This window comes from Lutra lutra, chromosome 15 (assembly GCF_902655055.1).
Source record: "Lutra lutra chromosome 15, mLutLut1.2, whole genome shotgun sequence".
In the NCBI taxonomy this organism is placed as follows: Eukaryota; Metazoa; Chordata; class Mammalia; order Carnivora; family Mustelidae; genus Lutra; species Lutra lutra.
The window spans coordinates 2,034,925-2,051,696 of record NC_062292.1 but is presented as its reverse complement, the minus strand read 5'-3'; the positions used below and the strand labels follow the sequence as shown (position 1 = coordinate 2,051,696).

Sequence of the window (16,772 nt, the reverse complement as noted above, 5' to 3'; positions counted from 1 at the left end):
AGTATCTGAAAGAGACTGTAACACCATTCCTTCCACATTTAATGAGCACCTGCTCTATATGAAGCATTGGGCTATGGAGAGTCAAAAGTGATTTTAAATGTGGTAACTCAGTCATTAGGATCCACAAAAATCCTAGTGCTAGATCTTAACCACTGTAAAATATCTCAAATGATATTGATCCTTATGTAAATTTTAAGAATTCTTTTCCTACAATTTTATCAACATATTTTCCACTTTAATTCTATTAAAGAAAATCAACATTATGCCTAAGATCTATAGGAGACTTGGTGCTACAGTCTACTCTCTACTTCTCATTCTCTTTAAGAAACTGAATCAGGTAAAATCCTAACACTTTTCCTCTTTTCACTCTATCTTTCCATATCTTGCCACCCAAAATGCTTTCTCAAGTGTTTTAGCTAGCCATTATATCTGAGGACTCTAGGATTACCATTTCCTAAGACATAACTGAATTAAAGGGTAAAAGGTACAAACTGAGAGAACAACATTCAAAAAGAATACACATTAACTATTCCTTTCTTCTGTACAGAAACCAAAAATTTCAATGAAAAGAAAGCAGAGGAGTAATAACCTCAGTGTGGCCCAGCAGGTGACAAACTCACCAGTTCAGGGAACAAGGAGGGATGAAAGGAAGTGATAAATGCACAGAGATGAACACAAACGTGCTGATACAGGGTGACGGCAACTTCCACTTGCCCTTTACTCTTTACTCCTCGCAGATAAACAGGCAGAGAGAGTTCACCAGCACATTGCTCAAAACTGCAGAAAACAGCTTTGAACAGAGATATCCTGCAGGGAAATGGAGAACACTGAACCCAACACTCTTCACATTTAACATTTAGCAGGTACAATAATAATATGGCATATGGAGGGTTATTTTCCCAAAGCAAAATGTCTCAAGAGGTATGTATCAATGACAGTTTCAAATATGTGTGAACACGTAACCATAAAAATAAAATACAGTCACTGTTAGAGAAATTCCTTAAAGGAGAAGAATTTTTTTCCTGTATTTTTGCTTTTTACCATTTACCAAATGTTCATCATAGTACTCAACTACACAAAGACAAAATTCATTAAGGAACCTGAAATTTCAATATATATTAGCTATTATATAGAAAACAGGTGTAAGTCAGACAGAGGGGCCATTTTAAGATTAAAATAGTTTTAAGAAATCTTCATAGAGGATTTAAACAACAAATTAGAAATAGGCACAAATAAAGAGGCGAAGATGACGAAGCACGAGGAGAGACAGGTGTGAATAGCAGTGTGCCCAGAGCGCGGCGCGTGCAGAGAACGAGTGTACCAGTGACAGGACGCGGAGCGACACTGGACTGCAGCGGCAGAGGGACAGATGTGGAGGCAGAGCTGGACCGGCCGGCATTGGGCTTGCGTGTCTGTGCAGGGAGGGGCGGGAGCTCACAGCCAGGCTCCACGAGGTGACTTGCTACCGCACACAGGTGCACAAGGAAAGGGTGAATGCTAGGGCCCAGCAACCACGCGTGCTGTGAGTTGCTATAGCCTGGCAGTGGCGAGGAAGATGAATACGAGGAGTGATATTTCCCGGGACAGAACTTGCGGAATCCAGCATTCTGTTTATCAGAGCTCATCTTGGAATGTTAGCAAATACATCTACCATATTACCAACATTTATAACACTAAGTCTACACAAAAGCTTCTAAAACACTAAACAAAATTGATATATTTTTAGCATCTGTTTTAGATTTATGTTTATTTATATTTATAAAGTAGCAATATACGAGGCCTACACAGGAATTACTAACTAGAATATCTGATGTAACCAAAAACTTCAATGTCAAGATCAGTCCAAACGACAGGGCATCCTAACCCATCTGTCAGGTGCGCGGACGGGAAACCGCCGCGTCTGCTACCTGGCTGCAGCTTCCGGGAGCTGGCTCTCCGTGCACCACAGCGCCTGCACGTGGTCGGGCTGAGACGGCAGCTTATCCATGATGACAACCAGCAGAAGACACTGTGGGAGCTGTAGGTCACATGGCAGCTCTTGTAGGTAACAAAAACATATTCAGTAAGTCACAACAAGTTGGTAAAAATATACTCTCCACATTTTCAACAGAAATCTGACTGTGATGTGTAAAGAAGTCAGAGGCGTAACTGCTTTTTGCAATTTTTTTCACTTAAAGAAAAGCAGAAGAAATTTTAAAAAGAATGATTATGTTAGGGAAATAACGTTATTTCTAACAAGTCGTATTTATTAGATGATTTAAAATTAAAACTGTCTTGAAGCTTACCTAATTTACTGTCTAAAACCACGTGCGTGAAAGGTTGGAAGGTGAGAAGCTGACTGACGAGCGGGTCCAATGTAGCTAGGAAAGCGCCTGCTATTTCCTCCTGTTGCGCTTTAGAGATCCTGGCAGCGTATAGGCTTGGAGGGAATTTGCTGGAAAGTGGAGGGAAAAATACATCCATTAACAGCTATCTCCTAATTTAGGTAGACGTAAGTCTAAACTGATCTTCTTCCAGCAGTGAAAATATAAAGAATACACACAGCATGTATTTTATAAAACAAAATTCAAAGCACTAAATTGATACCACAATTATATAAAGACCCTGAAACTAAATACATGACTATAATTCCACAAAATTAAAAGTTTATAATTTTAGACAAATCTTTGGTATTGTTTTGATGCATTTTAACACCATTTTGACAGTAGTGTCCTTACAAAAGGACCTTGAAGGGGCGCCTGGGTGGTTCAGTTGGGTAAGTGTCTGACTCTTGATTTGGGCTGAGGTCATGATCTCATGGTCCTACAATCAAGCCCTGTGTTGGGTTCCACACTCAGCAGAGGGTCTGCCAGAGATTTTTCTCTCTCTCCCTCTCCCTCTGCCCCTCTACCTGCTTTCTCTCGCTCTACAATAAAAATGAGTACATCTTAAAAAAAAAAAAAAAGACCATGTAAACATGACTATCAAATAACCAATAAAAATACTATATATAGAAAGATATTTCTGATAAATTCTGGCTCAGTTGCTTCTGTTAAAAGTTGTTTTAAAATAAAGCAGGATGCTGAATTTGCTATGAATTAATGCTCAGAAACAAGGGCTTTGCAAGAATTAAACTGTATACTAGACCTGGAAGAAGATGCAAAGACTTTTTCATGAAAGACTGTCTCAGTTAGTAGACTTGAAACGAAACTTTAGTCAAACCTATGTGAAGTAAAATGAAAACTTGTATTTTGGTGTGTTTGTAACTTTTTGCCCTTTTATTTTGAGAATTTTTAACTTGAGGATACCTGAGAAATTCCTGTCTACATGCCATGCTCTGTTCCAGGAGCAGGTAACAAAGTAGTACAGAGAATGCACAAGGTCACTGCCTTTATGAAGTTCACAGGCTAACGAAGGGGGGCAGTTAGCAAATAAATAAGCAAGTAAGTCCATAATATAATAGATGTTAGTAAGTGCCATGGAGAAAAAAATAAAAGAAGGTTAAGGTGGACAAAAAAATCCTACTGAATTTTGTTTGAATACTAGATCATTGGTGGGTTTGTACAGAGAAGTTCCATGATCTCCTTGAGGTCTTATCACTCACTTTGGGTACCATATGGCCAACAGAATAGAGGAAGGCAAGGGGGGAGGCAGAGTGGGCAGGATCTCTGTGGAAACTCAGGCAAGAACCCAGTAGTGGACAGCATCGGATGCGAGTTCTGGTGGTGAGAAGTGGCCGCGCCTGGGTACGCATACACAGCAAACACACAGTTCAAGTGTGTGATACTGACGACAGGCTAATGGATGACATGTGGATATGAGAACAAGGAAAAATGTCAGATATGACAGCAAGGTTTTTTAGGCCTGATCAATTTGAAGAATAGAGCTGCCATTTATTTACCGGGGTGGGGCGGGGTCGGGGGGGAGACAACGAAAGGGAGAGAGAATATCAAGCAGACTCCCTGCTAAGCACAGAGCCTAATATGGGGCTCAGTCTCGCAATCCTGAGATCATGACCTGAGCCAAAACCAAGAGTCAGATGCTTTACCAACTGCGCTACCCAGGCCGCCTCAGAGTTGCCATTCAAACTGAGATGAGGATGCTACCAGGGAAGCAGGTTCTGTGCGCGGGTAGAGATGGAATGGCTGGGAATCAAGAGTTCAGTCTGGGTGAATGTGAGTTCAGATACCCTGACTGGCAGAGTTAGACATTAAAAGGGGAGATGAATTTAACACTGTGAGACGAAATGACCAGAAAGAGATCAATGAGGTCTGAGAACTAGTCACTGAGGCACACCCACCTTCAGTGAGGGAGACAAGGAACCTGCTAAGGAGAAGCAGCCAATGAGTTCAGAAGAAGATAAGACGGAGCGGTATCCTAGAAGCCAACGGAAGAAAGAGTCCGAGAGGAAGGGTCAAGCGCTGCTGACAGGTTACATAACACGAGGCTGAAAACTGACCACGGGATGCAGCAGTGTGGATGCCACTGATGAACTTGACAAGAGGGGTTTTGGTCATGTGGTGAAATGGAAAGCCTAACTAGAATGGTCTCAAGAAAAAAAAAGTACAGACAGTAGTACAGACAGACAACTCCCAGGAGTTCTGTTGTAAACAGGAGCAAAGAAGTGGGAAGGTGTTTGGAGGAGGATATGGAACTGACAGATTATGTTTCGTATTCCTAGAGATCACAGCACGCTGGTACACTGACAAGACCCAGCTGGGGACGGTGGGGGGCGGGGAGGGGGAGACTGGTGATGCAAGAGGGAAAGGGAATGAATGCTAGAGTGAGGTCCCTGAGCTTGTGAGTGCGGATGAACCAATGCACCTTTGGAGAGGCCGGCCTCAGGCAGGCGCACAGCCTGTTCAACGGAACGGGGAGCACATGGGCTGAGACACAGGGAGAGCAGTCAACATGCGGAGGAAGTCATGCTTCCATCTTAGTGACGTACACAGTGACGACATGAACTGACAATGGGGGATAGGGAGAAGGTGTTAGAGATGTGGGAAGTTTAAGGAGGGAGAAGTATGGAAAAAGCTGTCTAGGAGACTAGAGAGGACTGCTGGACAAATGAGATGACCAAGTATTTTAGTGTCAACTGAGGGCTCCTTGGAAGTAATTGTCAATTTCACATATTACTAGCTCCTATCTAAATTATGATACTTTTCTGTAATTTACGTTTTTTTCTGAGATGGAGTTCACTACTACTAGACTTAAATCTCACAAAAGTAAAATAAAAAGTTAAAAGATAAAAAAACAATATATCTACATACATATAACATTTTTTTCCTGGCCTTTGGTATTTATCACCACACCAGTAATTCATCACTCAGGCATGAGGTACTAGTTAAGAATACAAAGGTAAGTAAAACTCACATGGAAGCTACTCTTTAAAAGCTTCCATCTCCAATTATTTTAAGCAAGCAGATACAAATTTACTAAAACAGTAAAAAATTACTCAGGTGTGTTTATTTTAAATGGCATACACTTAAAGTTTGCATGGTTCAAATGTCACGTTGCATTTTGACAATGACATGGCATTCTTCTTACCTGTGTATCTGAAGATAAAGCTGGTGCAGTGTACAGCAAGAATCAGAAAGTAAAGGAAGAAATTCCTAAAATAAAACAACTCTACTCATTCTTTGTATGCACTGTGCTTTTCTAACACATATCTTCTCACAAAGACATGCAAAATAAAATAAAATCCTGGATGTGCCACGTTAAAAAAAAAAAATAAAGGTTCTTGCATGAGAATAAAAAGGAGGATAAGGCTAAGCACCTAATTTACCACTAACACTATCACTATAACCACAGTTAGCAGCTAGCACGTACTGAATACCTACTAAGTGCTCAAGTAGACATGCAGGAAATGACTTTAGTATATCACTTCATTTCACTTTAGCCCTCTCAAAAATCTTATGACATATTATTATCCCCATTTCACAGAAAACAAAGTTAAAGTATCAAGTAACTTGACCAAGTCACAAAGGAAAAACAAGGCCAGGATCCGAGTACAGCTGTGATTGCTCCATTACAAGGCTATCTCTTAGGAAGTAAAGCAAATAGTTCTTACTGTATTATAGGATGTAGAAAAAAGCTCTCTTTTAAAAATTAAAGATTCCTTTGATAGAAAAGGATTGATTTAAAATGGCGTAATTCGGCACAATTTTGCCTCCTACATACCAAACAAGTATCAGATGGGTAAGTACCCATTAAGTGCCATTGGTGCCAGGACCCTCTCAACGGGCCCTGCCATTGATGTACCCATCCTACAAGTGCAGGAGCCAGGGTCTGAGCAGCCAACTACAAAGTGGCAGCCGCCCAGCTCGGGAGCACACGGAGTAGGCTGGCAATGTGTCAGAAGTCAGTTTGCCTGCCACAGAGCCCTGATCATAACAAAGCCATTGGAGATCTTTATCTCTTCCTCCACAGCAAGGAAGACAAGTTAAAGACAAATTCAACAGGGACAGAGTATTTTTTCTTAATCACCAAAATGTATTACTAATGATATTTCTTTGACTGCTGCTCTCAGCATTCTCTGCTCTTCTCTCCAAATAATCTGCCTTGATAACTTACCTACTCTATTCATGTATCTTCAACTATCACTGCCATCCTGATGACTCCCCAATATGCAAGTGTTCTTAAGGTTTTAAAGCTTTGAACATGTCAACAATTAAAAAATTTAAAATACGGTAGAATTTATAAACAGTATTCCAAGCCAAACTGAATTATCTTCTGAAAACTGACTTGTGCTTATATAAGTAATTTTATTCATATTTATACTTACCGATGTAACAGATGTTCAACATTAATATTTTAAAAAGAAACCTGTAAAATATATTCTTGACAAAATAACTTCAAATTATTGTTTCTGGTGATAATGACAAAAGCAGGACAATTTATAATTTATTGTGGATTTCATATTTACACGTTATAAAAATAAGCCTTACCTTAGTATAGTGCAAAAGAGAGTTGGCAAAGAAACGACACAATTTGAGTGTTTTCTGAAATAATTTATAGTCCGCATTATCCTGTTCCAAAAAAAGGAAAAAAGAAAGCATAACGAAAAAGAAAAGAATATGAAATCAGCTAAACGTATGAGACAATATTTTCTAAAAAGATCTGTTAATAAACAGAATATAAACATTTTCCAAGCAAAACTAACTCTTCTCTGAACTATTGTTAGAAGCAACACAAACACCAAATGACAGATATTTCAAAAAATTAAGCTCTACTGAAAAGAAATCTTAAGTTATAAAGCAAAAGAGGGAGGTGATCATTCCTGGTTGATCTGAAAGTGAAAGAAATTTACATACCTTATTGCTCTTTGCTATATGGAAATGAACAGTCAAAAGAAAAAAGTCTCCAATCAATACAAGAATGAGATATGAAAGCAAACAGGAAAAAGATATGAGAAGACAGTTCACAGAAAATATAAACTGTCAATAAATTAATACTGAAAAAATTCAAATTATAACCTAATTATATATCTTTTGAGGAAAAGGGGGGTGGGCTATTTGATTAGCAAATATGAAAAAAGCTGATAGTATCCTAAAGTTGCTGAAGAAGTGAAGTAACAGGCACTTTGTTTTACCATTCCTAGGAGCATCAGATAATACACTCCTTGCATTATTATTAAAAGCTAAAGTGTTGAACTCCCTTGATCCAGGAGCAGTTCCACGTCTGGAAATATATCCTACAGAAACACCAGACAGCACAGAAATGCAATGCAACATTTTTATATAGTGAAAACTGAAATGAATGAAGTATCTGTCAAAAAATTCAAGGTATTTTCATAAACTGTAATTGCATAGAGCTGTTACAAAGAATTGGGTAGATGTATCTTCCCAGACACAGAAAGCCCTAAGATAATTCAGTAAAAAATCAAGCTGTAAAACAATATGTATGTAATCCTATAATTACTTAAAGCCGTGTGTTGTGTTAGTATTTGCTCCCTAACCCCACAAAAATAAGTCAAAACTTTCCCTGTGGATCTCTCTATAAAGATAAAAGTAGGATTTCACTTTCCATGTCAAATCTTACTGTAGTGTGTGAGGGTTCTGTGAGTAGGTATCGCATTTATAAACTGATAAAACCGTGGCTGAGTGTACGCAGGGGTAAAGACTACGGAGGCATACCGCCTGGGCTGAAACCCCAGCCCCACTACAACTACTACATACCTTGGGAAAGCTATTAAACCTCTAAGACTGCAATGTGTGGCTTATACTACAGCTTATTTGGAGTTTTAGAGTGTCTGACATCTGGGCAACAACTCAATAAACGTGGGTTGTTTTGTCACTTCGAGGTATTAATTCACACTATAATCCAAAAAGCTTAAATTAGTACCATAAAATTAAGTAAAACAGATACCTTACTATCTTTAATTCTGAGAATAATTTCATATGAAGTAACATAACTTTAATGTTAACTATGCTTGATTCCTTTCCAGTATAGCAAAACCTTAAATAAACCAATCAAAACAGCAATGGATGGTCCATTAATTAAATATGACCCTTTGTTATTTTTATTAACAATATTTGGAAACAGTTAATTTCCTCACCAGAAATCAGTTAGATGAAAATTCACCTTCTGTGATAATAATAAACATAAATTTTCTTATAAAGTGTTATAGAAGCTTAAAATTATGGACATTAAAGATGAATCTAGGGACGCCTGGGTGGCTCAGTTGGTTAAGCGGCTGCCTTCGGCTCAGTTCATGATCCCAGAGTCCTGGGATCAAGTCCCACATCGGGCTCCTTGCTCAACAGGGAGCCTGCTTCTCCCTCTGCCTCTGCCTGCCACTCTGTCTGCCTGTGCTTGCTGTCTCGCTCTCTCGCTCTCTCTCTGACAAATAAATAAATAAAACCTTTAAAAAAAATTAAATTAAAAAAGAAAAAAGATGAATCTACGCTGACCATGTAATATACTCAGTAAGGAATCTTAGGCTTAGGTGTTGTATCACAAGAAATCTTCCCTGACTCCATGACTGGGTTCCTACCTTTACTCCCATTAGCCAACATCAAGTTCTCCAAAGATCACACCATTCTCTAATTACCTGTTTATTTTTCTCCTAGCCTAGACTGTAAATTGTAGAGGACAGAAAATGTGGCTTACACAGAATAAGATCTCTGGAAATGCGTATTAAATAAATGGCCAGTGACACACAACTTACCATGTTTGCCTGCTTTCAATTTTTCTTTCTCATTCAAGGGAAAATTGTGGAATTTTCCCTTGCAATCCTTCAACCAAAGGACTGAAAGGATTAGTCTGGTTGAAGGATTAGTTTTGGTTCATCACTAAGCGTACTGATTCAATCTAGAGCTTTTACATTGACATTTTCAAAAGGTAAGTGTACGATTTATAATCCCATCTTCATATACTGATTAATTAATTTTTTTTTTAAGATTTTATTTATTTATTTGACAGACAGAGATCACAAGTAGGCAGAGAGGCAGGTGGGGGCGGGGGGCGGGGGGGGCAGGCTCCCCGCCGAGCAGAGAGCCCGATGTGGGGCTCAATCCCAGGACCCTGGGATCATGACCTGAGCTGAAGGCAGAGGCTTTAGCCCACTGAGCCACCCAGACGCCCCTATAGTGATTAATTTAAAGCAGGAAGTGTGTAGGGGTGCTTGGTTAGCTCAGTTAATTAAGCATCTGCCTTCAACTTGGGTAATGATCTCTGGTTCCTGGAATCAAGCACCATGTCAGGCTCTCTGCTTGGCAAGGAGCCTGCTTCTCCCTCTCCCTCTCTGAACATGTGCGCTCCCTCTCAAAGAAATAAATAAATCTTTAAAAAATTACACATATATAGTTATAAGCTATATATTTATGTAGAAAAGGGTATGTTCACTTTCTAAATAGCAACTTCTATAAGTATTATATGAACAAGTTAGCAATTACAGTGGAAATTAAATTTATAGTAACTGCCTTACAAATAAAATCTCCCTATCTTTATAAAAAACTAAATCATTGGTGGTTAAAAAACTGTATGTTAGAGTCAAGATGGCAGAGGTGTAGCACACTGAGAAGACATCAGGTTGCAGGAGTTAAGCTAGACAGTTATCAAACCACTGGGAACACCTACAAACCCAACAGGAGATCAAAGAGAACAGCAGCAATTCTAGAAACAGAAAGTCGACCACTTTCTGAAAGACAGGACGTGCGGAGAAGAGAATCCGAAGCCACAGGAACATAAGCCACAGGGGGAAGGGCCGGCTCCCGGCAAGCGGCAGAGCAACAGAGCACAAAATCTGAACGTTTAGAAGTCTGCTCCACTGAGGGATGTTGCTCCAGAGGCTAAGCAGGGGTGAAGCCCTCGTGGGGACAGTGTGGTCTCAGGTCCCATGGGGTCACAGAAGGATCGGGGGTGTCTGAGTGCAGCAGAGCTCACAGGTATTAGAGCGGGGAAGCCAGCTGCAGAGACAGAGCCGAGGACTGAGCTCTCAGCTCTGGGTTACCTTAAACTCTGATCTGAGGCACAGTCATGCCACTGCTCTTTCAGCAAGGACCCCACAAGTGGCAGATCCAGGGAGACCCACCGGAAGAGCAGAGCAGCAGGAATCTGCTGGGTTTGGACACCAAATGGGGCCATGTGCCAGAGACAGAAATGCTCGGTCACAGGCTGGGGAACCTCAGAGCACGGCTGGAGACCAGGGACATGGGAGGGATTAATGGTTTTTCTCTGAGGGCGCACTGAGGAGCCGGGCCTGAGCTCTCGGCTCCTCCAGCTGGAGACTGGGCAGCCGACATCTTCATTCCCATCCTCCCAAGCAGTTCGGAAAGCACTCAGGGAACAAAAGCTCCGAGCCGACCCTGAGCGGATTGCTTAGCCCGGGCCCTGGCAACGGCGGTGCGGTTCCGCCTCGGGCAAAGACACTTGAGAATCATGGCAAAGGCCCCTCCTGCAGAGGATCAGCAAGAACATCCAGCCAAGACCAAGCTCACGGATCAAGAACAGCGGAATTCAGAGGAGAGGAAAGCAAAGCATGAAATTCATGGCTTTCTCCCATGATTCTTTAATCTTGCAAAGTTAAATTTTTTTATTTTATTTTTTTCTTATTCTAATTTTAACTTTTCCTTTTTCCTCTTTTAAAGATTTTTAACTAGTTTATTTTAACAATACCTTTCTTAAAAAAAATCTTTTTAAACCTTCATTATTATAGTCCTATTTTATCCTTCATTGTATCTAACTTTATTTTTTGTACACACTAAAAAACCCTATACAGGGATTTTTCTTCTAAAGAATTCTGGGATACAACTTCTTCTAATAGATCAAGATATACCCTAAATCTAGCACAGGGCTTTGTTTTAGTCTCCAGCCTGAGCAAATTCTCTCCATTTTCTTTTCCCAACCAACTTATCAACTCCTTTTTCAGAGTATTTTGAAATTTTCATCTTTGCAGTCATATTCCATCCCTTCATAATGTTTACCCTTATTTTTGTGTATATACATATATAAGTTTTTCTTTCTTTAAAATTTTGGGAGGTAGTTTCTTCTAAGGGACCAAAATATACCCCAAATTAAGTCGGTGGCTCTGTTCTATTCACCAGCCTAATATATATATATATATATATATATTTTTTTTTTTTTTAAATTTTTTTTAACTTTTTATTCCCTTTCTTCTCCCCATGATTTGGGGGTCTCTTCTGATTAGGTTAACGCACATTTTTCTGGGGTCTTTGCCATACTTTTAATATTTTATTCTCTCATTCATATATTCTTATCTGGATAAAATGACAAGGCGGAAAAGCTCACCATTAAGAAAAAGAACAAGAGGCAGTACCTAAGGCTAGGGACCTAATCAATACGAACACTGGTAATATGTCAGATCTAGAGTTCAGAATGACGATTACCAAGGTTCTAGCTGGGCATGAAAAAGTCACAGAAGATAGTAGAGAAACCCTTTCTGGAGAAATAAAACAACTAAAATAGAACCAAGCTGAAATCAAAAAAGCTATTAATGAGGTACAATCAAAAATGGAGGCTCTTACTGCTAGGATAAATTAGGCAGAAGAGAGAATTAGTGATATAGAAGAACAAATGACGGAGAATAAAGAAGCTGAGCAAAAGAGAGACAAACAACTACTGGACCACAAGGGGAGAATTCAAGAGATAAGTGATACCATAAGATGAAACAATATCAGAATTGGGATTCCAGAAGAAGAAGAAAGAGAGTGGGGAAGAAGGTATACTGGAGTGAATTATAGTAGAGAATTTCCCTAATACGGCAAGGGGAACAAGCATCAAAATCCAGGAGGCAGGAAACCCCCTCAAAATAAGAACAGGTCCACACCCCGTCATCCAATAGTAAAACTTAAAAGTCTTAGTGACAAAGAGAAAATCCTGAAAGCAGCCCAGGACAAGATGTCTGTAACATACAGTGGTAAAAATATTAGATTGGCAGCAGACTTATCCAGAGACCTGGCAGGCCAGGAAAGGACTGACATGATACATTCAGAGCACTAAGTGAGAAAAACATGCAGCCAAGAATACTATATCCAGTTAAGCTGTCACTGAAAATAGAAGGAGAGATAAAAAGCTTCCAGGGCAAACAAAAACTGAAAGAATTTGTAAACACCAAACCAGCTCTACAGGAAATATTGAAAGCAAAGAGAGAGCCTAGAAGTAGTAGACCAGAAAGGAATAGAGACAATATACAATAACAGTCACCTTACAGGTAATACAATGGCACTAAATTCATATCTCTCAATAGTTAGCCCTAATGTAAATGTAATGTAAATGTAAATAGCCCTAATGTAAATGGGCTAAATGCCCCCAATTAAAAGACACAGGGTATCAGAATGGATAAAGAAACAAAACCCATCAATATGCTGTCTACAAGAAACTCATTTTAGACCCAAAGACACCTCCAGATTTAAAGTGAGGGGGTGGAAAACAATTTACCATGCTAATGGACATCAAAAGAAAGCCAGGATGGCAATCCTTATATCGGATCAATTAGATTTTAAGCCAAAGACTACAATAAGAGATGAAGAAGGACACTGTATCATACTCAAAGGGTCTGTCCAACAAGAAAATCTAACAATTTTAAATAACTATGCCCCTAACATGGGAGCAGCCAACTATATAAACCAATTAATAACAAAATCAAAGAAACACAATGTCAATAATACAATAATAGTAGGGGACTTTAAACCTGTCACTGAAATAGATCATTCAAGCAAAAGATCAACAAGGAAATCAAGGCTTTAAATGACACACTGGACCAGATGGACATCACAGATATATTCAGAACATTCCATCCCAAAGCAACAGAATACACACTCTTCTCTAGTACACATGGAACATTCTCCAAAATAGATCACATCCGGAGTCACAAATCAGGTCTCAACCAGTACAAAAAGATTGGGATCATTCCCTGCAGATTTTAGACCACAATGCTCTGAAGCTAGAACTCAATCACAAGAGGAAAGTTGGAAAGAACCCAAATACATGGAGGCTAAAGAGCATCCTACTAAAGAATGAATGGGTCAACCAGGAAATTAAAGAAGAATTGAAAAAATTCATGGAAACAAATGATAATAAAAACACAACTGTTCAAAATCTGTGGGACACAGCAAAGGCAGTCCTGAGAGGAAAATATATAGCGATACAAGCCTTTCTCAAGAAACAAGAAAGGTCTCAAATACACTACCTAACCTAACCCTACACCTAAAGAAGCTGGAGAAAGTACGGCAAAGAAAGCCTAAACCCAGCAGCAGAAGAGAAATAATAAACATCAGAGCAGAAATCAATGAAATAGAAACCCAAAAAACCGAAGAACAAATCAAGAAAACTAGGAGCTGTTCTTTGAAAGAATAAGATTGATAAACCCCTGGCCAGACTTATCAAAAAGAAAACAGAAAGGACCCAAATAAATCAAATCATGAATGAAAGAGGAGAGATCACAACCAACACCAAAGAAATACAATTATAAGAACACATTATGAGCAACTATACGCCAGCAAATTTGATAATCTGGAAGAAATGGATGCATTCCTAGAGACATATAAACTACCAAAACTGAACCAGGAAGAAATAGAAAACCTGAACAGACCCATAACCAGTAAAGAGATTGAAAGAGTCATCAAAAATCTCCAAACAGGGGCGCCTGGGTGGCTCAGTGGGTTAAGGCCTCTGCCTTCGGCTCAGGTCATGATCCCAGGGTCCTGGGATCGAGCCCCACGTCAGGCTCTCTGCTCTGCAGGGAGCCTGCTTCCTCCCCTCTCTCTCCCTGCCTGCCTCTCTGCTTACTTGTGATTTCTCTCTCTCTGTCAAATAAATAAAATCTTAAAAAAAAAAAAAAAAATCTCCAAACAAACAAAAGCCCAGGGCCAGACGGATTCCCAGGGAAATCCTACCAAGCATTTAAAGAATTAATTCCTATTCTCCTGAAACTGTTCCAAAAAATAGAAAGGGAAGGAAAAACTTCCAAACTTATTTTATGAGGCCAGCATTACTTTGATCCCAAAACCAGACAAAGACCCCCCAAAAGGGAGCATTACAGACCAATATCCTTGATGAACACAGATGCGAAAATTCTCACCAAAATACTAGCCAATAGGATCCAACAGTACATTAAAAGGATTATTCACCACGACCAAGTGATTTATTCCTGGCCTGCAAAGTGGGTTCAACATCCGCAAATCAATGTGATACATTAATAAAAGAAAAAACAAGAACTATATGATACTCTCAACAGATGCTGAAAAAGCATTTGACAAAGTACAGCATCCTTTCTTTATCAAAACTCTTCAAGTGTAGGGACAGAGGGTACATACCTCAATATCATCAAAGCCATCTATGAAAAAACCCATAGTGAATATCATTCTCAATGGAGAAAAACTGAGAGCTTTTCCCCTAAGGTCAAGAACACGGCAGGAATGTCCATTATCACCACTGCTATTCAACACAGTACTAGAAGTCCTAGCCTCAGCAATCAGACAACAAAAAGAAATGAAAGGCATCCAAATCAGCAAAAAAGTCATCAAACTATCACTCTTTGGAGATGATAGAATACTCTATGTGGAAAACCCAAAAGACTCCACTCCAAATCTGCTAGAATTTGTACAGGAATTCAGTAAAGTGTCAGGATATAAAATCAATACACAGAAATCACTTGCTTTTCTACACACCAACAATAAGACAGAAAAAAGAAATTAAGGAGTCAATCCCATCTACAATTGCACCCAAAACCATAAGATACCTAGGAATAAACCTAACCAAAGAGGCAAAAAATCTATACTCAGAAAAAAGTACTTATGAAAGAAACGGAGGAAGACACAAAGAAATGGAAAAATGTTCCATGCTCATGGATTGAAGAACAAATATTGTGAAAATGTCTATGCTACCTAAAGCAATCTACACGTTTAATGGAATCCCTATCAAAATACCATCAATTTTTTTCAAAGAAATGGAACAAATAATCTTAAAATTTATATGGAACCAGAAAAGACCTTGAATAGCCAGGCGGCATCACAATTCCACACTTCAAGCTCTATTACAAAGCTGTCATCATCAAGACAGTATGGTACTGGCACAAAACAGACACATAGATCAATGGAACAGAATAGTGAGCCCAGAAATGGATCCTCAACTCTATGGTCAACTAATCTTTGACAAAGCCGGAAAGAATGTCCCATGGAAAAAGACAGTCTCTTCAACAAATGTTGCTGGGAAAACTGGACAGCCACATGCAAAAAAATAAAACTGTACCATTTCCTTACATGACACACAAAAATAGACTCAAAATGGATGAATGACCTCAATATGGGAAAGGAATCCATCAAAATCCTTGAGAAGACAGGCAACAACATCTTCGACCTCAGCTGCAGCAACTTCTTCCTAGGAACATCACCAAAGGCAAGGGAAGCAAGGGCAAAAATAAACTATTGGGACTTCATCAAGATCAAAAGCTTTTGCACAGCAAGGGAAACAGTCAACAAAACCAAAAGACAACTGACAGAATGGGAGAAGATATTTGCAAACGACATTATCAAATAAAGGGCTAGTATCCAAAATGTATAAAGAACTTATCAAACTCAACACCCAAAGAATAATCCAATCAAGAGATGGGCAGAGGACATGAACAGATATTTCTGCAAAGAAGACATCCAGATGGCCAACAGACACATGAGAAAGTGCTCCACATCACTCGGCATCAGGGAAATACAAATCAAAACCACAATGAGATCCCACCTCACACCAGTCAGAATGGCTAAGATTAACAAGTCAGAAACGACAGATGTTGGCAAGGATGAAGAGAAAGGGGACCCTTCTACACTGTTGGTGGGAATGCAAGCTGGTAGCCACTCTGGAAAACAGCATGGAGGTTTCTCAAAAAGTTGAAAATAGAGCTACCCTACGACCCAGCAATCGCACTACTGGGTATTTACCCTAAAGATACAAATGTAGGGATCCAAAGGGGCACATGCACCTGAATGTTTACAGCAGCAGTGTCCACAATAGCCAAACTATGGAAAGAACCTAGATGTCCATCAACAGATGAATGGATAAAGAAGATGTGGCATGTATGTATGTGTATATATATATGTGTCATATATATGGTATGGGTGTATATATGTATGTATGTATATATACATTCCAAATATATATATATATAGCTTTCCATATATATATATGGAATGTTATGCAGCCATCAAAAGAAATGAAATCTAGGGGCGCCTGGGTTGCTCAGTGGGTTAAGCCTCTGCCTTCGGCTGACATCATCATCTCAGGGTCCTGGGATCAAGCGCCGCATCAGGCTCTCTGCTCTGCCTGCTGCTCTGCCTACTTGT

General features: G+C 39.5%; 1 protein-coding gene across 7 annotated transcripts in view; it reads right to left on the bottom strand.

The window, feature by feature from the left end:
- FIRRM (FIGNL1 interacting regulator of recombination and mitosis) overlaps positions 1-16,772 on the bottom strand; it is a 50,496-nt gene that overhangs the window by 17,672 nt on the left and 16,052 nt on the right. For all 7 annotated transcript variants that reach the window (XR_007122996.1, XR_007122995.1, XR_007122998.1 and 4 more), the window contains exons 9-13: positions 6,927-7,007; positions 5,527-5,591; positions 2,286-2,434; positions 1,908-2,037; positions 621-807 (exon numbers count right to left, since the gene is read on the bottom strand). Coding sequence is in view for 3 of the 7 variants with exons in the window: in XM_047704331.1 (XP_047560287.1) it covers positions 621-807; positions 1,908-2,037; positions 2,286-2,434; positions 5,527-5,591; positions 6,927-7,007 (612 nt within the window). In the remaining 4 variants the exon portion in view is untranslated. The remainder of the gene's footprint in view (positions 1-620; positions 808-1,907; positions 2,038-2,285; positions 2,435-5,526; positions 5,592-6,926; positions 7,008-16,772) is intronic.